Here is a 22,883-nt window from a genome sequence, read left to right as displayed (position 1 = left end):
GCCTTTTGGCTTTTCTGCGAAGTATGGAAGGTCCTGGCGGAAGTAAAGCTGTGAGGCCGGATAGCTTGGGCAGCTCAGTCGGTAGAGCACTTGCTCACGAAAGGATGCATACAATTTACGAGGACATTCCGAAAGTGAATTTCATCATTGTTTTTGAAAGAGGAGATTGTACATCAGGTGTTTCAAACAAACGTCATATGAATCCACTTCAGCTGCTGGTTCAACGACGGAATGGGCGTCAGCGGATGAGGAAGAACGTATGCGCAGGCACCAAAGAAGTGAAAGAGAAAGACTGTCGTGCCCGAGGTTATTCCAGTAGACATCACGATTGCTGATGGACTTGTACTGACCACGTGGTCGCCAAGTGCGTGCTGTTATCCCGTATGAATGGGCACGTGGGACTAGTGTGTCCATCATCCATGAACGCCTACAGACCGTGTACAGTGGAGAGGTCATGTCTCCTCAGATGGTTGGTCGCTGGTGTTACATGTTCTGAGAAGGGCTTTCACCTCTTCCCTGCACTAAAAGCTGAAATCTCTGGATGTCACTTCCAAACTAATGCTGCAGTGGAGCAGGCTGTGTGACAGTTTCTTGCATCGCAGGGCACCATGTCATACCAGAGTGCTCGCCCGGCTAGCCGCGCTGTCTAACGCGCTGCTTCCGGAGCGGGAAGGGCTGCCGGTCCCGGGCATGAATCCTCCCGGCGGATTAGTGTCGAGGTCCGGTGCGCTGGCCAGCCTGTGGATGGTTTTTAAATCGGTTTGCCATCTGCCTCGGCGAATGCGGGCTGGTTCCTCTTATTCCGCCTCAGTTACACTATATCGGCGATTGCTGCGCAAACACTGTCTCCACGCTCGCGTACACCATAATTACTCTACCACGCAAACATTTGGGGTTACACTCGTCTGGTATGAGACGTTCCCCGGGTGGGGGAGGGGGGGGGGAGAGGGTATCCAGTGGGAGCCGAACCGCACAACAGTCCTGGGTTCGGTGCGGAGCGGCGGTGGGGTAGTGACAATGTCCAAAAATAGTGCAAGATGTATATTTCATATTTGTTTTGGGCAATAACGTTTCTGTGTGAAAAATTGTGACAGAAGTTGCGTTTGGAATGTCTCTTGTCTCAGTTCATTGTGACAGACGACAAAAAAAGGTATTGCGGTCCCTATTTAATCTCATGCAAATATCCTAAAAAAAAATGGCTCTGAGCACTATGGGGCTTAGCTTCTGAGGTCATGAGTCGCCTAGAACTTAGAACTACTTAAACCTAACGAACCTAAGGACACCACACACATCCATGCCTGAGGCAGTATTCGAACCTGCGACCGCAGCGGTCTCGCGGTTCCAGACTGTAGCGCCTAGAGCCGCACGGTCACTCCGGCCGGCTACAAACATCCTCCATTCGAAAATATCTCTGCCATCTGCCTGAGAGAATACCCAGTTTGCCAGTCGGGCTGCAGTGCTTCAGGTTGTTTTCTCCAGCAACATGTGACATACAGATTTTGTCATAATTTTTTTATTTATAAAAAGCGATTCTCAACTCCATAACTCCCGTGGTTATACTTAACGTGTTGGTGTTCAGGGCTGTAGTTCACCGATCCATCTTATGTCAGAAGGGATCTTAATTTTATAAATAGTGAACACTTTTTAGTAAGGTTTTGTTTATTATTGTTCAGTACAAAAACAAAGACATCTTGCACCACTTGCACTTGGCTTGGACAGTGTTGCCAACATGCTATTTAATAAATTTGAACATCAGGATCACTGGCCAACTAACTCAACACTCTATCACTATCCTATCAGAAACTCAAACACAGCTCCACAACTTAAACTTCAAAACAAAGGTGACAAACCCAGAGCAACTGGAGCACAACTCGCGAAGTAAAAACGTATGTTTGTAATTAGCTGTATCTCTGTAAACAATAAAAATTGAACAGATGTTATTTGGAACGTTTTACTGGAATTAGTCTATTCAGCTACCTCCTAAAATATTTACCATTCCTCGTGAAACACCGTGTATGGTTCTATTTACAACTACTACAGCTGACCCTGCATCTGTGTGGTGTAAAGTATGTCCCAAACGAAATAAATTTTATTTTGTTAACGTACGCCTATCTTCTAGCTCCATTTAATGACAGAATCTCGCATGAAAGTCGTACTCCACGGAGTTTACATGGAAACGTCCGCTTCTGGTCTCCTTGCCTTCCAAATTTAGTACATGTCTCAAATCTTTTTGCGAAAAGTTTCAACACCAAAATTAACGAGCGTCGTATCACTGTGCTCGTCTTTTCAAGAGCTTTTGAATCCCTTTTCGATACCTTGAACAGTTTTCGAAATAAAAGGGGTGTAAGTCCCACATCATTCACCCTGTACAGTGCACAAGCCACCGTACAGTCCGCGGCAGACAATTTACAGAAACTTCGTGTAAACATATGCTGTCGTATCACATCCACCTGACAGTCCAGAGTTGTAAATATAAGGGACTTAATTATGGAGACCGGCCAAATATTTTTAATTACAGATGCAAAGCTTTAAACAGTACTTCACGAAAGTATATGAAATTGTAGTAGCGTTCGTTTACAGAGAAAGAATACTTTAGTTTTGCTTGACACATGACAGTTCCAGTTCTGAAACCATTAACAGGAATGCGTCAAAAACGGTTAACAATACTTCGCGGTCGTATATCACATTGTGGTAGCGCTCGTTTACGGGGAAAGAACACTTAGTTTTGGCTAACACACGACAGTTCCAATTCTTCTGGTGCGCGTACCTGAATGTATTAACACGAACGCGCCGAATACAATATATCGCGTGGCCTTTTCGCAGAATGCTTAACGGTGGAAACATTAAACGCAATAACGGCCGGAGCATCGCGCACAAGAGACGAGCGAGAGAAAGCAGAGCCGATCGACTGGCTCCCATTTACTAAATTCCCTTAATAGCCGCCTGCCGCGTGGCAACAATTAAGCGCCGGCCATTTAAGTATTTAATATGTGCTAAACGGCCGCGCCGCGCTCGGATATGACACGCCCCGCGCCAGCGCGCTCCATAACTTTTTTTTTTTAATTTGGGGGGGGGGGGGCGGAAGAGGACGTGGGTTGGTCCAACAGTGTTAAGTGCAGCTGCCGCACCGAAAAACTTCATTAACAAACACTAGCCACAGGTACGGCTAAAAAATAAACCAAGTTATGGCGCGTTTTGGACGTCTCACACGGTTCTAATTTGTTCAGCATGTGCCGCCCATGGATATAATTTAATAAACACCACACAATATTTACGTTTTTCGATATCCAGCCTGTTGGTATGGGATTCTGAGCCAGTATTATTGCCAGGTCACTCAACTCTGTGGTACAACTACTTTTCTACTTTCATTTATCGACATAATGGTAAAATACGAAGTTCTACTACCATTGTGCCTAAAGCAAATCCTAATGGAGGAAGTAAATGCTTTGGACAGGTTATTAACATACCATCTGAGCCGAATAAAACACCGAGTAAAATGTTCAATTCACATTTATGTCTTTCCAGATGGCGCAGTGGCTCTGTTAGAAACGAATGGAGGAGGAACTCTGACTTCCTCAGCGAGCGTAGTCTGACCTCTTGTTAAGAGGGCAGATATTATCCACACATGAGCGACAGCCTGGAGGTCGATGTGGTACCAGTGCCAATACGGCCGTCTGAGCCGTCCGTAGATAGTCGCAGGAGACGAATCCCAGAAAATAATTACTTGAATCGGGTTTAATGATATTCATCTGAATTACTACTCAAAGAAAGCACTGGGGTAACTAGCATATGAGGCCGGGGCGCGAGTCCTGGTTGCAGCTTCCGCGAGGGCTGTTTTGTGACAGGGGAAACAGAAGAGGAAGAGTAAAAGCAAAACGGAAGAAAGACGCGGGAGATAAATAAGGAAAATATAAAGAAGAAGAAGAATTAGGGAGTGGACTGGAGGCCACTGAAATGGGAAAGAGGCAGAGATGTATGACAGGGTGTCACGAACAGATACGGCTGAGCTGTGTTGGTCAACAATTCCATAAGATCTACCTCTCCCTCGTACACAGACTCTTGTTTCTCGTTTTCAGCTACTAGAGTGAATCACTCTCGTTATGCCAATTGAAATACGCAACATCGGCAGTTAAAAAAAGACAAAGGAATCACGTTAGGGAAAGAAACTTCCAGGTAGATAAACCTGTGTGTCGGACTGAGACTCTGAACTGGGACCTTTTGGTTTCCTGGGCAAGAGCTCTGCTACTACGGTCCAGTTGTCACTCACTCCGTCTTGTCCCAGCCCTCGCTTCCCACTCATTTTGCTCCTAACGCCCGCACATACTCCCCCTTCCCTGCCCAAACCGAAAGCAGTGATAATGACCCATTCATATCGTTCCCATGCACACCTAATACGTCTCCTATCCTTCCCATGCGTACTGGCACTTCGTCAACCTGTGTAACTCCAAAAAACACCAGTCTTATCTACATCAGATTCCACCAAACTGAATAGCTTTTTGTAGAATTCTAGCTCATCATTTAATAGCGTTAATTATAAAATTCTTAGGACGAAGAGGCAGCAGTGTGTCTGCTACCACCGCCAACTCCAGGGAGACCCGTCTGGAGGTCGCGATGTTTTCATGGCTACCCGGTGATCCACTCTAAGACGACGTAAGCGGCGCTGGCAATTGGGTGCAGAGCAGCGTGGGCGTCGCAGTGAACGAAGCGCCGCTAATTGTATTTGGGCCTCGCCGCTGACAGCGGGCGCGTTCTCACTGCCAATCACTTGCCACCCGGGCACCACACGCGAGTACTTCGATATTTAAACGTAATCCTGCTAATTGGAGGAGACCGCGATTAGTTGCTATCTGGTGGGCTTCTCGAACACTGCCGCAGCGGCGGAGTGGTGTGAAATCCTGCAACCACTGGAGCGAAGCTGTCAGCAGCTCCTAGCGGGGAACGGTGCAGGTTGCGGTATTCCTCTTTTATAGTCCAGCCTTGCCCCTAAATGCACAAATGTCTATCTCCTGTGTTGCCAATGTGCCTCTCACAAGGGGAAGACCTCAGACACGGCCAACCGATTCAGCTCAAATTTGGCAGGTCGCTTGTGTGCAACCTAAAACGAAGGAATCTAAGATATTTTGGGTCAACACCCCCGCAATTTTGAAAAAATCGCCCCTAAAGGTTATGACGAGCAATCGACTCAAAATTGGCGGGATCGATAGATAATTGTAAATAGAGCATTTTTCGTCATCAGGTATAGGGTCCGAAAATGCATACTTTTCCAGAAATCGAGGTAAGAAACTTTTACAACTGCCGCTTCTGTACCCACATGGTAAACGCTTATCGCCGACAGCACCGATAGCGCAACGGACAAGGTAACTCGCTGGGACTTGGAGAACCCGGGTTCGAATTTCGAAGAAACCTAGCGGATGTTGTTCTTTTCGTTTGTATTTTTCCATATCTCAGTTAATAGGGATAAGAGGGCTAATAAGGTGAGTATTATTATCATTCCTTATTGATTTACTTATCTTATTAACGCTCCTATCCCTATCAATTGAGATATGGAAAAATACAAACGAAAACAATAACATCCGCTACTTTTCTTCGAGATTCGAACCCGGGTTTTCCGATTCCCAGGCAATTTCCTTGGCCATTACACCATCGGCGCTGTCGGCGAATGGCGTTTACCGTGTGGGTACAGAAGCGGCAGTTGTAAAAATTTCTTTCCCCGATTTCTGCAAATATTTTGCGTTTGCGGACCCCATACCTGATGATGAAAAATGCTCTATTTACAATTATCTATCGATCCCGCCAACTCTGAGTCGATTGCTCGTCATAACCTTTAGGGGAGATTCTTCAAAATTGCGGGGGTATTGACCCAAAATATCTTAGATTCCTTCGTTTTAAGTTGTACACAAGCGACCTGCCAAATTTGAGCTGAATCGGTTGGCCGTGTCTGAGGCCTTCCCCTTGTCAGTTAAGTAATTGAATTATGTTACGCGCGTACCGCGTCTTCCCCCGCACAACTTCGGAAAAAAGTCTTATAAAACAGCGTTAGTGTGAGAATAAAGGAACTCTTCCTTTTAAACATACGACTTTACATTAACACGAAAATAATAAGGAAGCAAACGAAATATGGACTGTGCAGCCAATGAGAGGATCTACTTTAAGACGCGGAACATGCTCGCCTGCCCCCACATCTCCCATTAACTTGATTCCAAACACCCCACTATATGCCTATCCTTCAAGCAATGACCTGTTGCCACGTCTATAGCAGCACATCCAACCATCTCTCTAATCCCAAGCACTCCACATTCATTTCAAGGGTAATTTTAATTGTCTTTACCACCATATCGACTCATTCATCCCTTCCCGGATGGAATCACGCTTCTCTCTAAACACCCTCAAGTCGCCATATCCGGATGAAATCACAATTCGGGTTTACAGAAAGTATCGATCGGCATTGGTCTCATACTTAGCTCGCATTTATCTTCCACCTAGCGCAAAGTCCCAATCTTGCACACGAAGCAGTATGGTGATGTTAACCGATTCCCTAAGTTTACTAAAGAGCCTTAAACAACAAAATGGAACAAAAATGTGTCGCCTATAATTATAGGAATTATTAAAGAAAGCGTTACAACTAGCAGGTGTGACTAGTAACATATCCGTTATTGATTCCAGGGCACAGTGGCATCTTTCATAATGAAAGACGTAGTATACCGCTTTGCGAAGAGAGCAATGAACTGAAGCTAAATCCTAAATTGCAGACTTCATTATCAAGAAATGCTGAACTTAATCAATGAAAACGTAAGAAACAACTAGCAGGCGCAGTGACATTAGAACTAGATATCAAAAGAAGTACAATATGGCCCGATGCAACCTAAAATTGCATTATCCCCGTGATTTACAGATTTGTACAGAAGCAGACGATATTTGACGATTATGCACATACGTTTAAATCTGAGCAAATTACGTTTAAATCTGAGCAAATTACCAACCAACCTGTTCCGAATAGGATTGAAAGACTCTCCTTTAGGTAATTTAAGCAATGAAAAAGGAGACGTGAATCATCTGCTGTTCTCGTGTACCAGATACAAGACACAACAAAAGTACGTTATCAGCGCTTTGGTTAACCCAAAGATTCCTCTTCCAACATCGGCTGCAGTCATGGACTGTGCGGCTGGTCCCGGCGGAGGTTCGAGTCCTCCCTCGGGCATGTGTGTGTGTGTGTGTGTGTGTGTGTGTGTGTGTGTGTGTGTGTGTGTGTGTGTGTGTGTCCTTAGGATAATTTACTTTAAGTAGTGTGTAAGCTTAGGGACCGATGACCTTAGCAGTTAGGTCCCATAAGATTTCACACACACACACAACATCAGCTGGGGTGTTTTTCTCAAACCAGGAGCGTGCATTAGTATTAAATGTGATGTTCAAAAATATGTGTGGCCTAACTATCTAGCGACACCGTGTACATGAAGTGTGCACTTTTGTATGATGTCGTGTTTACTTTTTTTATTATTATCGTATACTCACTTTATGAGTAGTTTATAGCTGTGAATGTATCAGTCATTTATTCATACAATTTTTTTTTCAAATAGCAATTCACGAATTGTATGGTACAGTAAACACTAAGAAAGATACTTTGCAAATGTGATGGGTGGCTGTACAGCGACGGCCGAATGCAAAAAATCAATCACTCAGTAACTGATTATATAAAAAATGGTTCTGAGCACTATGGGACTTAGCATCTGAGGCCATCAGTCCCCTAGAACTTAGAACTACTTAAACCTAACTAACGTAAGGACATCACACAGATCCATGCTCGAGGCAGGATTCGAACCTGCGACCGTAGAAGTCGCGCGGTTCCGGACTGAAGCGCCTAGAACCGCTCAGCCATCGCCGCCGGCAATGATTATATACACTACTGGCCATTAAAATTGCTACACCACCAAGATGACGTACTACAGACGCGAAATTTAACCGACAGCAAGAAGATGCTGTGATATGCAAATGATTAGCTTTTCTGAGCATTCGCACAAGGTTGGCGCCGGTGGCGACACGTGCTGACAGGAGGAAAGTTTCCAACCGATTTCTCATACAGAGACAGCAGTTGACCGGCGTTGCCTGGTGAAACGTTGTTGTGATGCCTCGTGTAAGAAAGAGAAATGCGTACCGTCACGTTTCCGACTTTGATAAACGTCGGCTTGTAGCCTATCGCGATTGCGGTTTATCGTATCGCGACATTGCTGCTCGCGCTGGTCGAGATTCAACGACTGTTAGCAGAATATGGAATCGGTGGGTTCAGGAGGGTAATACGGAACGCCTTGCTGGATCCCAACGGCCTCGTATCACTAGCAGTCGAAATGACAGGCATCTTATCCGAATGGCTGTAACGGATCGTACAGCCACGTCTCGATCCCTGAGTCAACAGATAGGGACGTTTGCAAGACAACAACCGTCTGCACGAACAGTTCGACGACGTTTGCAGCACCATGGACTATCAGCTCGGAGACCATGGCTGCGGTTACCCTTGACGCTCATCACAGACAGGAGCGCCTGCGATGGTATACTCAACGACGAACTTGGGTGCACGAATGGCAAAACGTCATTTTTTCGGATGAACCCAGGCTCTGTATACAGCATCATGATGGTCGCATCCGTGTTTGGCGTCATCGCGGTGAACGCATATTGGAAGCGCGTATTCGTCAACGCCATACTGGCGTATCACCCCTCGTGATGGTATGGGGTACCATTGGTTGCACGTCTCGGTCACCTCTTGTTCCCATTGACGGCATTTTGAACAGTGGACGTTACGTTTCAGATCTGTTACGACCCATGGTTCTACCCTTCGTTCTATCCCTGCGAAACCCTACATTTTAGCAGGATAATGCACGACCGCATGTTGCAGGTCGTGTACGGGCCTTTCTGGATACAGAAAAGTTCGACTGCTGCCCTGGCCAGCACATTCTCCAGATCTCTCACCAATTGAAAACGTCTGGTCAATGGTGGCCGAGCAACTGGCTCGTCACAATACGCCAGTCACTACTCTTGATAAAGTGTGGTATCATGTTGAAGCTGCATGGGCAGTCCCGTAGAACTTAGAACTACTTAAACCTAACTAATCTAAGGACATCATACCCATCCATACCCGAGGCAGGATTCGAACCTGCGACCGTAGCGGTCGCGCGGTTCTAGACTGTAGCGCCTAGAACCGCTCGGCCACTCTGGCCGAACAAAATGTAATCACATGTCAGTTCTAGTATAATATATTTGTCTAATGAATATCCGTTTATCATCTGCATTTCTTCTTGGTGTAGCAATTTTAATGGCCAGTAAGGTAGAACCACGGACATCATCGTCATCAGAATGGAAGCACTTAATCATCACTGTTTCATCATATAAACCTCGGTGTATGCCTGTAAATTGTCTTCGTCAGTGGCTGAACAGCAGCAAGTAGGTCTCTTCCACCCCACCCCCAATTGGTGGACCATGAATGTATGCATATTATACATTTAAGCCTCGCCGCATTTTTCTGTCTGTATGAGAGGGATGATCTCAGAATATGGTTTCTACTAACAGATAGACTGATTCACCAGGAAGATTTGTGTATATAATGTATTACTGGTACCGCCACGCCAGACAAGTCGTCCGGCCATGGATACTTAGTGAGCCGTGCGACATAAATAGATGCTATTTCAAAATAAGGGCTTTAATTTTTCGTAGTTGTTTGTGGATTCAGAACGAACGTCTTGCACAATGTTGAAAATTTTAACTTTCTAATAACTAAAAAGGGGCTAAGAAAGCATGTGTATGTACGTGTTGCCCAACATTTTAAGCAGAGGAATAGCATTCTTTTTCATTCACACAAATTGTTTTACCCCTGCCAGCAAGGTCTCTCGACTAGAAAGTGATGCCATTATGAATCCAATCAGAATTTAGAATATGCTGCAGGGATCTGGCAGTTTATTTGAGAAATGTTACGACGCTCTTCCTTTCATCTGTAGAGTAATAACCCTAACTGACATTTGATCTTACTTGTAATATGACTGCTTGATATCAATTTACACCAACAATACGATTTACTGAATGCACGTACGCTGTTAAATAGTGGCAGATAGTCTAGTCTTCAGTGTACACAGTTAAGAAATGCTTTTACATCACGTGTGTTCGTAAACTCTGCAAGTTAGGAACATTTTCACGTCTGACAGCTATACCGTAACAGGTTTAACGCGAATAAATAAAATATTGGTGCAAGAATAGGGTGTTTGTTAAGATGATGTCATCCAAGATAAACTCAAGAAATACATGGATGAAATCAAACTTACTCTAAAAACAAAAGAAGTTGGAATCAGTCAGAGAACTGGTTTGTTGCAGCTCTCACCCAAGTCTATCTTGTGCAAGTCTCTTCATGCACACGTAACCACTGCACCCTACATCCACCTCAACCTGTTTGCTGAACCAAAACCTTGTTCTTCCTCTGCGGTTTTTACAACTTACACTTCCCCCCACTATCACATTAACTATTCCTTGCCACAGCAGGATGCGACCTGTCAGGCGATGCCTTCTTTAACTCAAGATGTACCATAAAGATCTTTTCTCTCCGACTCGGTTCAGTACTTCTTCAGTGGTTATGTGATCACCTATTTTATCCTCAGCAGTCTTCTTTAGCAGAACATTAAAAAGCTGTTCTCGTCTCACTTCCATAAAAGGCTACATTCCTGACTAATACTTTCATAAAAGACTTCTTGGCACTTAAATTTATGCTAGAAGTTACTACTCTTGGTCAAAAATGCTTTACTTGTAATTGGCGTTCTACATTTTATATCCATTTTACTCGTGACAACACTAGTGATAAATATCAGTACTCATCACTACTTTTAGTGTCTCATTTCCCTTAACATCGTTTTACTCAATTCGTCAACGGTGCATTACCTTTGTTTTCCCTTCGTTGACGTTCACATTAAAAAATATTTTTGGGACACTAGCCATTCCATTCAACAGATATTTCAAGTCCTTTACCATTTCTAACAACGTTATCAGCAAACTTAAAAAAACGTTATTTCTTCTCCCTAAACCTAATTTCCCTTTCCAAATTTCTTCTTTATTACCTTTACTGCCTGCTCTATATACAGACTGAATCGTTTAGAGGATAGACAACATCGTTATGTCACTCTTTCTCATTGGGTTTATCTTACGTGAGAAACAATCTTTAGGAACTGTATATTGACTCCAGGTTAACAAAAATCTTTTGGTATTATTTTGTTTCAGCAGTATCACTAGTCACAACAGATAACTTATTAAAAACAGTTTCGTACTAGGGAACCCCTGGAAACGTTTATAGGATGTTTTTATTCAGGAGGAGGACAAGATGCCGAGAAAAGTGTACGATATAACATTGGTCAACAACCATTTTACATCTCATGTTTGTTACAGTTCATATGGTTGTGAAATCGAATGTACTCTCGAAATGTGGTATTACTTAAAGCTTTAGAGATATTTAAAATTATGAATTTTTTCCCTTTTCAGCCCATTTACTTTATTTCTTTATATGTTAAAAATATATGTAGTGTCACTATGAAGTTACGTTATTATTTTTTTGTTACATATTGTCATATTTAAGAACAGTCGATAGGTGCCGAGAAAGTTTAATTTGTCAGATTCTTTACCACACATTTAGAGGTAATGATATAAGTTTGAATTCAAAGATGTGTAGTGGCAATAAACTTCCTCCAGCACGTTTGGCTTATTCACTGAATATGAAGGATAGACATGAAAGCATTGTCTTACTACTGGAGGCCATCAAATACATAGAACATGATTTGATGATCTGCTGTGGTTTAAATATTGCTGCGTAACTTATAGGATTACATGTTAGTTTCATAAAATACCGTTTTCTGTGTTTTTGGGGCAGCCGAGACATAAAAAACCACTAAATCGTTAGGGAATGGCCTAATTAGACAAATGTATTGAAGGAAAGGAAAATGATACGAACAAACCATTGGCTGTGTTACATTAAGTCATACTGCCCCATTCTACATTAACGTAGATCGTATTAAGTATTTTTGCAAAGCCTCTTGATAAACAGGATCGCTTTTCAATTCTTTTAAGCAAGCTTTTCCCAGTGTCAGTGAGATCAAGTTGAAACAAGATATATTTTTTGGGCCACCGATAAGAAAATTGTTCATGGATGAGAGCTTTGAAGTTAAACTAACGAATGTCGGGTTACATGCTCGGACTTTTTTCAAAGCCACTGCTCAACGCTTTTCGGCCAAACGAAGATAAGAGACTTATTCTCTCGTAGTGATGGAACTGTTGGAGAAGTAAGACGAACTGGAGTGTAAAATATCATTAAAATACACTTCTTACATTCGCACCTTACTTGTTTCTGTACATTGTGGGTGCTGTTAGTGATAAACATGGTGAACGCTCTCTCCAAGACATTCTCACCGTTGAAAATCGCTATCAGGGATGCTATAATCCTTCAGGGATGAGCGATTTCTGTTGATTTTTGTACAGAGCGATTCATGAGACATCTTAGGAAAAGAAGCATCATAATCACATTTCTCCAAGTAAAATGGTTCAAATGGCTCTGAGCACTATGGGACTTAACTTCTGATGTCATCAGTCCCCTAGAACTTAGAACTACTTAAACCTAACTAACCTAAGGACAGCACACACATCCATGCCCGAGGCAGGATTCGAACCTGCGACCGTAGCGGTCCCGCGGTTCCAGACTGTAGCGCCTAGAACCGCTCGGCCACCCCGGCCGGCTCTCGAAGTAAATGAACACAAAACTTTTAATATAGACTATCAACATTTCTAATTACGATGACTGTTTCGATAGTATTTGCTACATTATCTGTAATGTGATGATTGTTTTGACGTTCCATGTAAGTGTGTAAGTGTTTCTGGTGGTCTAGCAGTTGGAGCGCTAGACACCGGTCCTGGAGGTCCCGGTTTCGGTCCCGGATAGGAGCCGGTATTATTCCCGTTCCAATCTCTTCAGGACCGCAGCAGGTCCGCTCAGCCTGCTATCAGACTGAGCACCAGCGATCTTTCCTGGGGATAAAAGGCTGCCAGGGCGCTGGGCTCGCGACCTCCCCCTTCTAGTGACGCAGCGAACCAAAGTCCGCAGTCTATCAGCAGTAACGCTGGAGCCAGTTTAAGGATTGAGCGTTACAGACTTTGCCTTTATGTAAGTTTGTAATATTATTTAGTTTATTATTTTATCCATGTCGGATCCTCTTTAAGACAGTGGCCGTTAAATGTTGTTGTTGATGAACGCCATTACCAGTTTGGGCTATCATGCCCATCTTCAGCCAGCCGAGCGGTTCTAGGCGTTACAGATTGGAACCGCGGGATCGCTACGGTCGCAGGTTCGAATCCTGCCTCGGGCATGAATGTTTGTGATGTCCTTAGGTTAGTTAGGTTTAAGTAGTTCTAAGTTCTAGGGGACTGATGACCTTAGAAGTTAAGTCCCATAGTGCTCAGAGCCATTTGAACCATTTGAACCTATCTTCAGATACCTAACTGAAGCAGTTATGTTCGTCGGCAGCCTACTGTCCATTCTCGTACTTCGTAAGAATACTAGAATATTTAGCGTTAATAAAATGTATTCGCAAATTGCGAATACGATTATACACCAGCTTTACGAATAATTAGTGACAAATGAAAATTTGTGCCGGAACTGAACTCGAATCCGAATTTCCTGCTTAACGGGAGAGGTCGCCTTAACCTGTATTTCATACAAAACAAGGTACAACGACGAGAATAACCATGTCCCTACGCGTGTGGCAGTCAATGGAACATGTACGAGCATGAGACGTAGACACTGTGACGTATGGGAGTTTGGGTCGGTCCAAGAGGTACGCCTGGATACCCGAAGTGGTTAAGCCAACTGCTAGCATTAATCAGGGTTCGAATACCAGTCCGCCAAAATTTCCATTTATTATTGCTCATTTGTACATTTGGTGTATAATCTGCGAATACATTTCGTTAATTTAACCCTGCTGTAGATATTCATGTATGTCTGAAAGACGTTACATTAGACTATACAGACAATGAAAAATACAGACTTTGTTAACCAGTATCTAGCGTTACTTTGTATGTAGTGTAGATAGTATAAACATGTCAATGCCTGAATTTGAACAAATTTAAGTGTATATCACTTTTTTGCTTCATATTTTATCATATCAGGCAGATTAGCATGATTTTTGGTATGCACACAAAATATAAAGTGGCGCTTAATATTCTACCGTTCTTACGCACTACAGGAGCGGAGGGCATACTGCTGACTACTATACTCTTGTAATTAAAGAATTTTGCTGTCTCAAGACCGAAATTAGAGCTCTAATTCGGCAAACGTGTCAAAATAAAACTTTTTAAAAGTTTTTGTGTTGGTTGCATCCTTCACAAACAATACTTCGGTTTTATTAATGTTAACCATACGTTGGAAACAAAATCGATACGATTATTTTTATTAGTGTGTATCTCAGAAATTTGAAATAATAGAGAAAATGTGGATGCACTTCCGGATCCAGCGTCCAGACATTGGATAAATCCATCCACAGACGCAGAAAAAGTTTCAATCCGGTGAGCAGTGTTATTGGTGTAATGGAATGGTGTAGGCCGCTGCTGCAGACGAGGCGGAAATGCGCTACGCTGCGAGAGGAGAAGAAAGGCGGGGGAGGCGTACCCCTGGTGAGCGTCATTGTGCGCGAGCCCTCGAGGGGCGTGAAGAGCCCGTTGCACGTGGCGTCGCCCGACTGCGCCACGCGGTAGTCGACGCCCTCGTCGTGGTGGCCCGCGTCGGCGGCCAGGTCGGCGCCCGGCGTGCCCGCTGCGCTCGTCTTCTCGTACACGAAGCAGCGGTAGCGCTCCTCGTTGGAGCTCGCGTGGCTGTGGTGCACCTTGCCCACCAGGTAGCGCGACGAGCCCTCCTTCCACGTCGCCAGGCACTGTAGCTCCTCCACTGTGGGAACACGTACAGACTCGTTAACGCAGTTTCCTGATACAGTATCACAGACTTACCAAAATAACTAGACTGCTCACTGACGCTAGCGTAGTGTTTGCATATTGAAGCTGCCATTTGCAGGACAGCGCAGAGTTTGCTCTAAGTAAATAATGTCAGATATCTGATAAAAATTTGCACACACAACGAATCAGCAGATGCGAACAACGGTCATAATGATTCGGTATCCCTGTTAGAAACAAGTGTGAAAAAGAAATGGCTGCTGTAAGTAGGCTGTTTAGGTTTTTATGTTGGTAACGCCACATAGTGCTCTGTATGAAAATCGCTTACTGCGCTGTGTGCAGTCTGTGGCTGGTTGGACTCATTGTTGGAATGTTCGCTTGTGTAGTATTGGGCAGTTGGATGTGAACAGCGCGTAGCATTGGGCAGTTGGAGGTGAGCCGCCAGCAGTGGTGGATGTGGTGAAAGAGATGTCAGAGTTTTGAGCGGACGATCTGGACGTGTGTCCGTCAGAAAAAGGAAATTTGTTTAATTGTATGTCACAAAATTATTTATATATTATGACTTTTGAACGCATTTAAGGTATATACATTGTTTGTTCTCTATCAAAATCTTTCATTTGCTAACTATGCCTATCAGTAGTTAGTGCCTTCAGTAGTTAGAATCTTTTATTTAGCTGGCAGTATTGGCGCTCGCTGTATTGCAGTAGTCCGAGTAACGAAGATTTTTGTGAGGTAAAGTGATTCATGAAAGGTATAGGTTATTGTTAGTAAGGGCCATTCTTTTGTAGGGATTATTGAAAGTCAGATTGCGTTGCGCTAAAATATTGTGTGTCAGTTTAGTGATGATCAGAATAAGTAAAGAGAAAACTATGTGAGTACGTTCAGTTTCACTCAGCTGTTTCTGTATCAAATAACGTAAGAGTTTTTCCAGCACAGTTCTTCTTAATTTTTCGAAGGGGACGTATCACTATTTCAAGTTATGTTCGAGATTGGAATTATTCAAGGTCTTGCTAGATGAAGGATAAATACGAGGGTTGGAACTTTAATAGTGGCAACTATTTATTTACAGCTCGTACAAAATAGACACGTGTTTCAAAGTTTTACTGACCTTCAAAGTAGTCATCAGCATTGTGTATAACCCGTTGCCAGCGATGTGGAAGTCGTAGGATACTCTTAGTAGTGCCAGTTGTGTTGACGGTTCGAGCGGCGCGGTCTATTGCCGGACGAATTTGTAGCATTTCTGAAGCGAATGCCGTGAAGTGTTTCCTTCAGTTTATAAATCGAGTTGAACTCACGAGGGCTTAAGTCAGGGGAGTGGAGTAGGTGGTATAGCACTTAGCAGCCCCATCAGTCAAAGAAATCAGTAACAGCTTGCACTGTGCGTTCTTGAACATCGTCCTTCAAAATGACGGTCAGGTCCTGCAGAAGGTGTCGTCACTTCTGTCTCTATGCTGTTCATTTTTGGAACACAACCTACGACCACCTTAGAGACAGATGTGATGATACTTTCAGCAGGACCTGGCCATCATTTAGCGGGACAATGCTCAAGCACGTAACAGTGCTTGTTACTGATTTGTTTGACTGATGGGGCTGCTAAATGCTGTACCACCTACTGCACTCCCCTGATTTAAGCCCTCGTGAGTAGAACTAGTTTCTAAACTGAAGGAAACACTTAACGGCATTCGCTTCACAACTGCTACAAATTCGTTGTGCAATAGATCGCGCCGCTCGAACTGTCAACACAACTGGCAGTGCTAGGGGTATCCTACGACTTCCACATCGCTGGCAATGCTGGTGACTACTTTGAAAGTCAGTAAAACTTTGAAACACGTATCTATTTTGTATGAGCTGTAAATAAATAGTTGCCACTATTAAAGTTCCAACCCTTGCATAATAAATTGTAGAAAGCAAGGTAGATGAACTTGCACCATACAAAAATAAATTAAAGACTGATAAATAAGTGCGAAAGACAGTCGCAGAGCATGTGGCAGGAAATATTAACCAAGAACCGAAAGTTAAAATCCTATTGTATGATAAAATAATTTCACTACCTGCTGCTTCGTAAGTTTCATGCAACTATTTTGAGTCGATAACTTGTCGCAGTTTTGCTCCTACTTGTAAGAAACGATACAGATCTAATACTGGGAACTAGGGAACTACATTCATTTAAAACAGACTTGATTATTTAGTAGGAATTGTGGAGAGCACATTCTTTCATTTTTTTCTTCAGTTTCCTTTCGCGGTCTCCCATACCCTTCAGATAACTAGGCCAGCCATGTTCACTCCCTGCAAATGGCGGCTTCAGTTCGAGAACGTCTCTCTGACTTGTCCGCTACGGCATTGTAGGAGCTTGGACAGTACTGGGTTGTATCAGTATCAGTACTTAAAAGTGTATCGATACAGCTTTAGTTTCTGAACAACTCTATCAATAATCGATAGCGACAATATCGCAAGATATCGGTTGCAGGCGCGGAACTAAACGGCGGTTGAAAGGGGGGTGGGACGTGTATCATTGGGACCATCCCCCCAAAAAGGATTTAATACATGCGTTTATATTTTTACATGTATTAATTTGCGTATTTCTCAACAAATATTCAAAGAAGTACCATGAAAACTAAAAGTCTCGAAACTGGTAATGACTGCCCAGCTTGATTGTGGGGCCACCACAAATGGATGGGCTTTGGGATCTGACCTGCCAGATAAAGGCACACATTTAAAGGCTGACAATACCTGATACCAACAACAAATCCAACGTGCTTCTTGGGTCCAACTGTACAACCGTGAACTACAAGTAGCTTCGTAAAGCAAGACGGAAAGGGAAAGACTCTCCAATATGAAAAAAAGAAGAGTAAGAATGACTTTCCTAAATGCAGGCAGAAACGACTCTAAGTAACAGCATTTCCTTCATCTACACACTCGCTTAGCCATAGTCTGCAGTTCTTGGTTCACTATCACAGTGCTTAGTGAAATACTAATAATGGTTACAGTACACTTATATTTTATGTCTTGTAAATTATACCACTGTCAAAGTTGTGACAGTTTGTTGCTAATACAGTTCTTTAATCAATTACGTAACACGTGTAAAATTTAATTTTTCAAGCGAATGCTTTCCAACCTATATATTTCTCTGAGATGTATGTTTTTGAAATTTCCATCTGTCTGTCTGAAAAAGTTTGTCGACATCCCTCCACGTGTGAACGTGTTGTTCAGCTCGGGAAAAATGAAAGGAATGTGGTATATTATCCACAACAGATTATGTATCCATTGCTTGTGACACATATCAGCTTTCTGGGGGTAAGCTTCAAAGCGAGTACTAGAAAGTACCGTGTTCCTACGTACAGAGATTGCTTAATTCGGCCGAAGTGGCCGTGCGGTTACAGGCGCTGCAGTCTGGAACCGCAAGACCGCTACGGTCGCAGGTTCGAATCCTGCCTCGGGCATGGATGTTTGTGATGTCCTTAGGTTAGTTAGGTTTAACTAGTTCTAAGTTCTAGGGGACTAATGACCTCAGCAGTTGAGTCCCATAGTGCTCAGAGCCATTTGAGCCATTGCTTAATTTGATGACGTCGCTGGTGTTTCGAAACATCAACAACGAAGGACACTGCATCCGATGTGGTCGAATCTTCTTCCTAACATTGAATACTACCTCTTGACCCACAAACCGTCGTCTCTAACGACCTTGTTGTTAAAGGAACGTTAAACCGTAACTCTCTTTCTTACTTTTTCTTCCGTAAAGAGAACTGGGCAAACTATTGTTTCTTGGCTCTTCGTCTGGCATAGAGGACACGGCACATCTGTGGCCCACTATTTGCCTCCGTATACTCGTGGCGGTGCGCGATCAGTAACATGAAAAGTTGAGTGCCACAAAGTACGCCCTATTCATGGTGTTACCGTTCCTCTCATTAACGTTTGTACTCTTTGTGCAATGATTCCGTCCCATAGTGCTCAGAGCCATTTGAACCATTTGTAATGATTCCGTTTCTAGTTCGACTGTCACTTTTGTTTGGAAATGCCTAGTGTCACACTTCATTTTACCGTAATATATAGAGGACGATAAGATGTCACAGAGAGCCTCATCGGCCTAAGTGTGGTTGACAAAAAAATCGTCATCATCAGCAGCAGCATTGTCGTAGTCGTCGTCATCATTGTGCATCAGCAATATTAGTTATCTTCCGCCCTGCGACAGCGCGAATTGTTTAAACCATCAACCCTTCCTTCTTTAGGATCCGTATCGGAAGTCTTACATGGCATAATATTCTGGTGCCATTCAGATCGTTACAATTTACTATTCTTACTATCCCTAAATGTTAGGTCGCTATGGGAAGGAAAGAATCTCAACCCGTGAGCTGTCTGTTCTGGCCTTATTATTTGGTGAAGCGTCCAGAATTTATTCCCATATACAGGGTGAACCAGAACACCGACAAAATTTCGGAGGTTTTTCAGAAATTTTTCTGAGTATTTTTGTGTAAAAGACCTCTGGCCTCCACTATCTCGTTACAGAATAATAACTGTCCAGCATTTACTCCCATATGTAGGGTGAACCAGAAGTCCACCGACAAAATTTCGGAAGTTGTTCAGGAATATTTTCTGAGTATTTTGGTGTACGAGACCTCTGGTCTTCGCTGGCTCGTTACACAATAATAATGTAATTATGATTTATTCGTCTATGTTACCAGACTTACCTCTGTTTCTGTGAAAATACATTCCCTAGTTTTGAATAGCGTGTACTACGCGGTCACCAAGACGTAGTAATGAAGGATCCGGTTATTCGTGGGCGTTTATTTACAGATAGAAAACTACTGTGATAAGGTTGGTTGAAATGGCTCTGAGCGCTATGGGACTTAACTTCTGAGGTCATCAGTCCCCTAGAATTTCAAACTACTTAAACCTGACTAACCTACGGACATCACACACATCCATGCCCGAGGCAGAATTCGAACCTGCGACCGTAGTGGTCGCGCGGTTCCAGACTGTAGCGCCTAGAACCGCTCGGCCACCCCGGCCAGCTGATGAGGTTGGTGCCCCTGCGGGAACAGGTGAGCATAGCACCGTCGAGCTTTTTTCCCACTGAATTCGGTGAATCTATAGATGAGATGCATATCGGCCGATTCTCCATCAGTTAAGCAGTACATGCTGCTATGTATTACTTTAACGTACAACTAAAACAGCCTTAAAAAAATAAAAAAAACCGATACAAGACCGACCAGTACTGGAAAGCACGATTGAGGCCTACGACTAAGTAGGCGTTATTATTGTCAACAGCAAGTTCCGTGAGTGAATGGAGCAAGTTTGTTTCGAAACGAGACTCACAGCGCTTACCGTCAGCATCTACACCGTTGTGCACTATTTTCACTACAATACAGGTCAGAGGTGTACAGATCTGAGGTGTACAGTCTGCCTGCCCCACCTCTGCCGAAACCGTTGAAGCAGCTCAACCTGCTGAAACGGAGACGCAAGAGTACATGTGTACGGAAGCACAGTGGTTAAGGTGGCGAACTTGGGTTTCCGCTAGTCTGGCAAGCTTCACGGGACCCTTTCAATGTGCTGCACTTGGCAACAGGTTGCGCTAACAATCCAACGTGAGTAGCCAGGTATACGTTTGCGTAGGAATTTGCACTGCAGCTCATTTATAATAACGGCGGGAGCATCAAAATGAACAAACCAAACATAAAGGAGATTGAGAAGAATTTAAGAACTGAGGAAGATATACCAGTCACGAAACAGAGCAGGGGAAAAGTTGTTATTTGTTTACGAGGCAGCCTCAAATAAGTCCGTAGGTGTCTCGCAATGCAAATTGTGAAAGAAAGTTACTAAAAACTCATTCGGAAACTTCGAGTATGTTATGCCATGCTTGTAAGTTTCACTAGCAGTTTACTCACTCCACAAATACGTTGAAAGAGGACAAAGACCTAATGACTGACAAGTTTGTGGTAATGTGTGCTAAGGGTTTGAGGCCATTTAGTAGTATGTAGTCTTTCAAAATTTAGGCAAAATTAGGAAAAAAAATGCTTCAGTGAGTCCGCAGCTCGTGGTCGTGCTGTAGCGTTCTCGCTTTCCACGCCCGGGTTCCCGGGTTCGATTCCCGGCGGGGTCGGGGATTTTCCCTGCCTCGTGATGACTGCGTGTTGTGTGATGTCCTTAGGTTAGTTACGTTTAAGTAGTTATAAGTTCTAGGGGACTGATGACCATAGATGTTAAGTCCCATAGTGCTCAGAGCCATATGCTTCAGTGAATATTAAAAACCACATTCTGTTGGTATGTAACGTAGTGGTACGTAAGAAAAGTTTCTTTTTTTCACACATGTTATTTTTAAATTAACATAATATGAAAAACATACTTCGTCTTTGCTAAAATTCATCAGGGGAATTTAGAATGAACTATTTTGGTCGCTCAGAATGAACTCAGCGATCCCGGAAACACATCCTGGAAGAAGTAATATAAACTGGTATAACTGTGATCATATTTATCTGGAACACACTAAGGTTACAGAGAAACCTTGTTTTAGTTGGTGTTGCAGTATAAGTCATCTTAAGGTTTATGGTGCAAAGGATCTCCACTCAGATGGATCTCCTCTTCTTACTACAGAAAACATGTATTAGAGGTGATATCACGATGGTTCGAATTTAGTATAGCCAGCACTAGTCGAAAGAGGGTGAAGTTGCAAAGAAAACCAGTCATATCGAAATAAATAGATATGCCCGAAATACACCGAAAAGGAAAAAAAGACAAATAAAACCACCATCTTCTGGCCTACAATAACCCAAAACGATAATATATTTCATTGAGGCTCGTCTTGTGATACTCTGGTATTTTCATCAATTTCCGAACCCTACTCATAGCACTACAATGAAAGCGTACGGAATAAACTGCTACGTAGTTTGGCACAGAGGAAAGACGGGCAAGCAATCAAGACTCATGAAGCCTGCTTGGGTTGGACGTGGGTTGGCTTGGATGGGAGTAAAGCAGCCTGCCCGTTCTGCTGCTAACGTGAGGCAACTTGCCATCCTGGCAAACAGGCAAGCATGGGCAGGATAAAAATCGGCAGCTGTATACCTCTGATAAAAAGGTAATTGGGATAAGAAACCAAACGAAAGGCAATAACTCTGTAACGAACCGCAGGAGACCGTGGGTTCCTGATACCAAAATAGTCAGAACGTATGCCTGAAAAAATCTCTGAAAGTTTGTCGGCGATTGGTTCACCCTGTAGAACAGCCTTGTTTGATATCACATTATGGAATACGAGCTGTATTTTTTCCTCATTTGTTTGCCAAAGTTTTCATTTAATATTTAATTTAATTTATTACATTTTGTTACCTTGTATAGTCAGTCTGTAAATTTCGTAATAGGGCTAAAACAGTATACAAAGTTTGTTACCACCTCTACTGCTTTGTTATCGATGAAACAAAATTTTCTAGTTACAGCCCTTGCCGTAGTTTTAGTTGCCGAAATTATCTTTGAGAATTTCTCGAATTCTGTAAACAGATTTGGATGAATTATACTGAATTTCAGCCGCTAGTATACGATCGTTTTCAAATGAATTTTGAGCAACGTAGTTTGTTAATTTTTAGACCAGCTGGGTTTCTTTCTTTCCATTTCAGGATTAAATGCTTCATGTGGATAGATGATAGAAAAGGATCTGATGTATCACAGTTAAGTCTCTCGTTAATTTCAACGCTCCTTGACAAAATAGATATATAAATTTAAAGAAACAAATACTGTAAATAATTCTGAGAAATTTTATTAGCAGTATCGCGGAATCGCCAAAGTTGCACAATATGACTAGAGAGTCTCTCGATTCGGAAATGTATCGCGGCGCGCCTTTTGAGAATAAATGGACCATAGCACGTTTAAAAACAAATCCCGCACGAACCTCGGAAAGTGTTACAACAGGTACAGCACAGCAGGGAAGGGCGAGGTAACATTCAGCAGTTAGG

The 22,883-nt window shown here is 43.1% G+C and overlaps 1 protein-coding gene across 1 annotated transcript in view; it reads right to left on the bottom strand.

Moving 5' to 3' along the window:
• LOC124722667 overlaps positions 1–22,883 on the bottom strand; it is a 625,281-nt gene that overhangs the window by 272,956 nt on the left and 329,442 nt on the right. Inside the window, exon 5 of the mRNA XM_047247812.1 lies at positions 14,672–14,947. Coding sequence (XP_047103768.1) covers positions 14,672–14,947 — 276 coding nt within the window. The remainder of the gene's footprint in view (positions 1–14,671; positions 14,948–22,883) is intronic.

This window comes from Schistocerca piceifrons, chromosome X (assembly GCF_021461385.2).
Source record: "Schistocerca piceifrons isolate TAMUIC-IGC-003096 chromosome X, iqSchPice1.1, whole genome shotgun sequence".
Lineage (NCBI taxonomy): Eukaryota > Metazoa > Arthropoda > Insecta > Orthoptera > Acrididae > Schistocerca > Schistocerca piceifrons.
The sequence above is the reverse complement of the archived record's forward strand: the minus strand, read 5'-3'. Positions and strand labels throughout refer to the sequence as shown.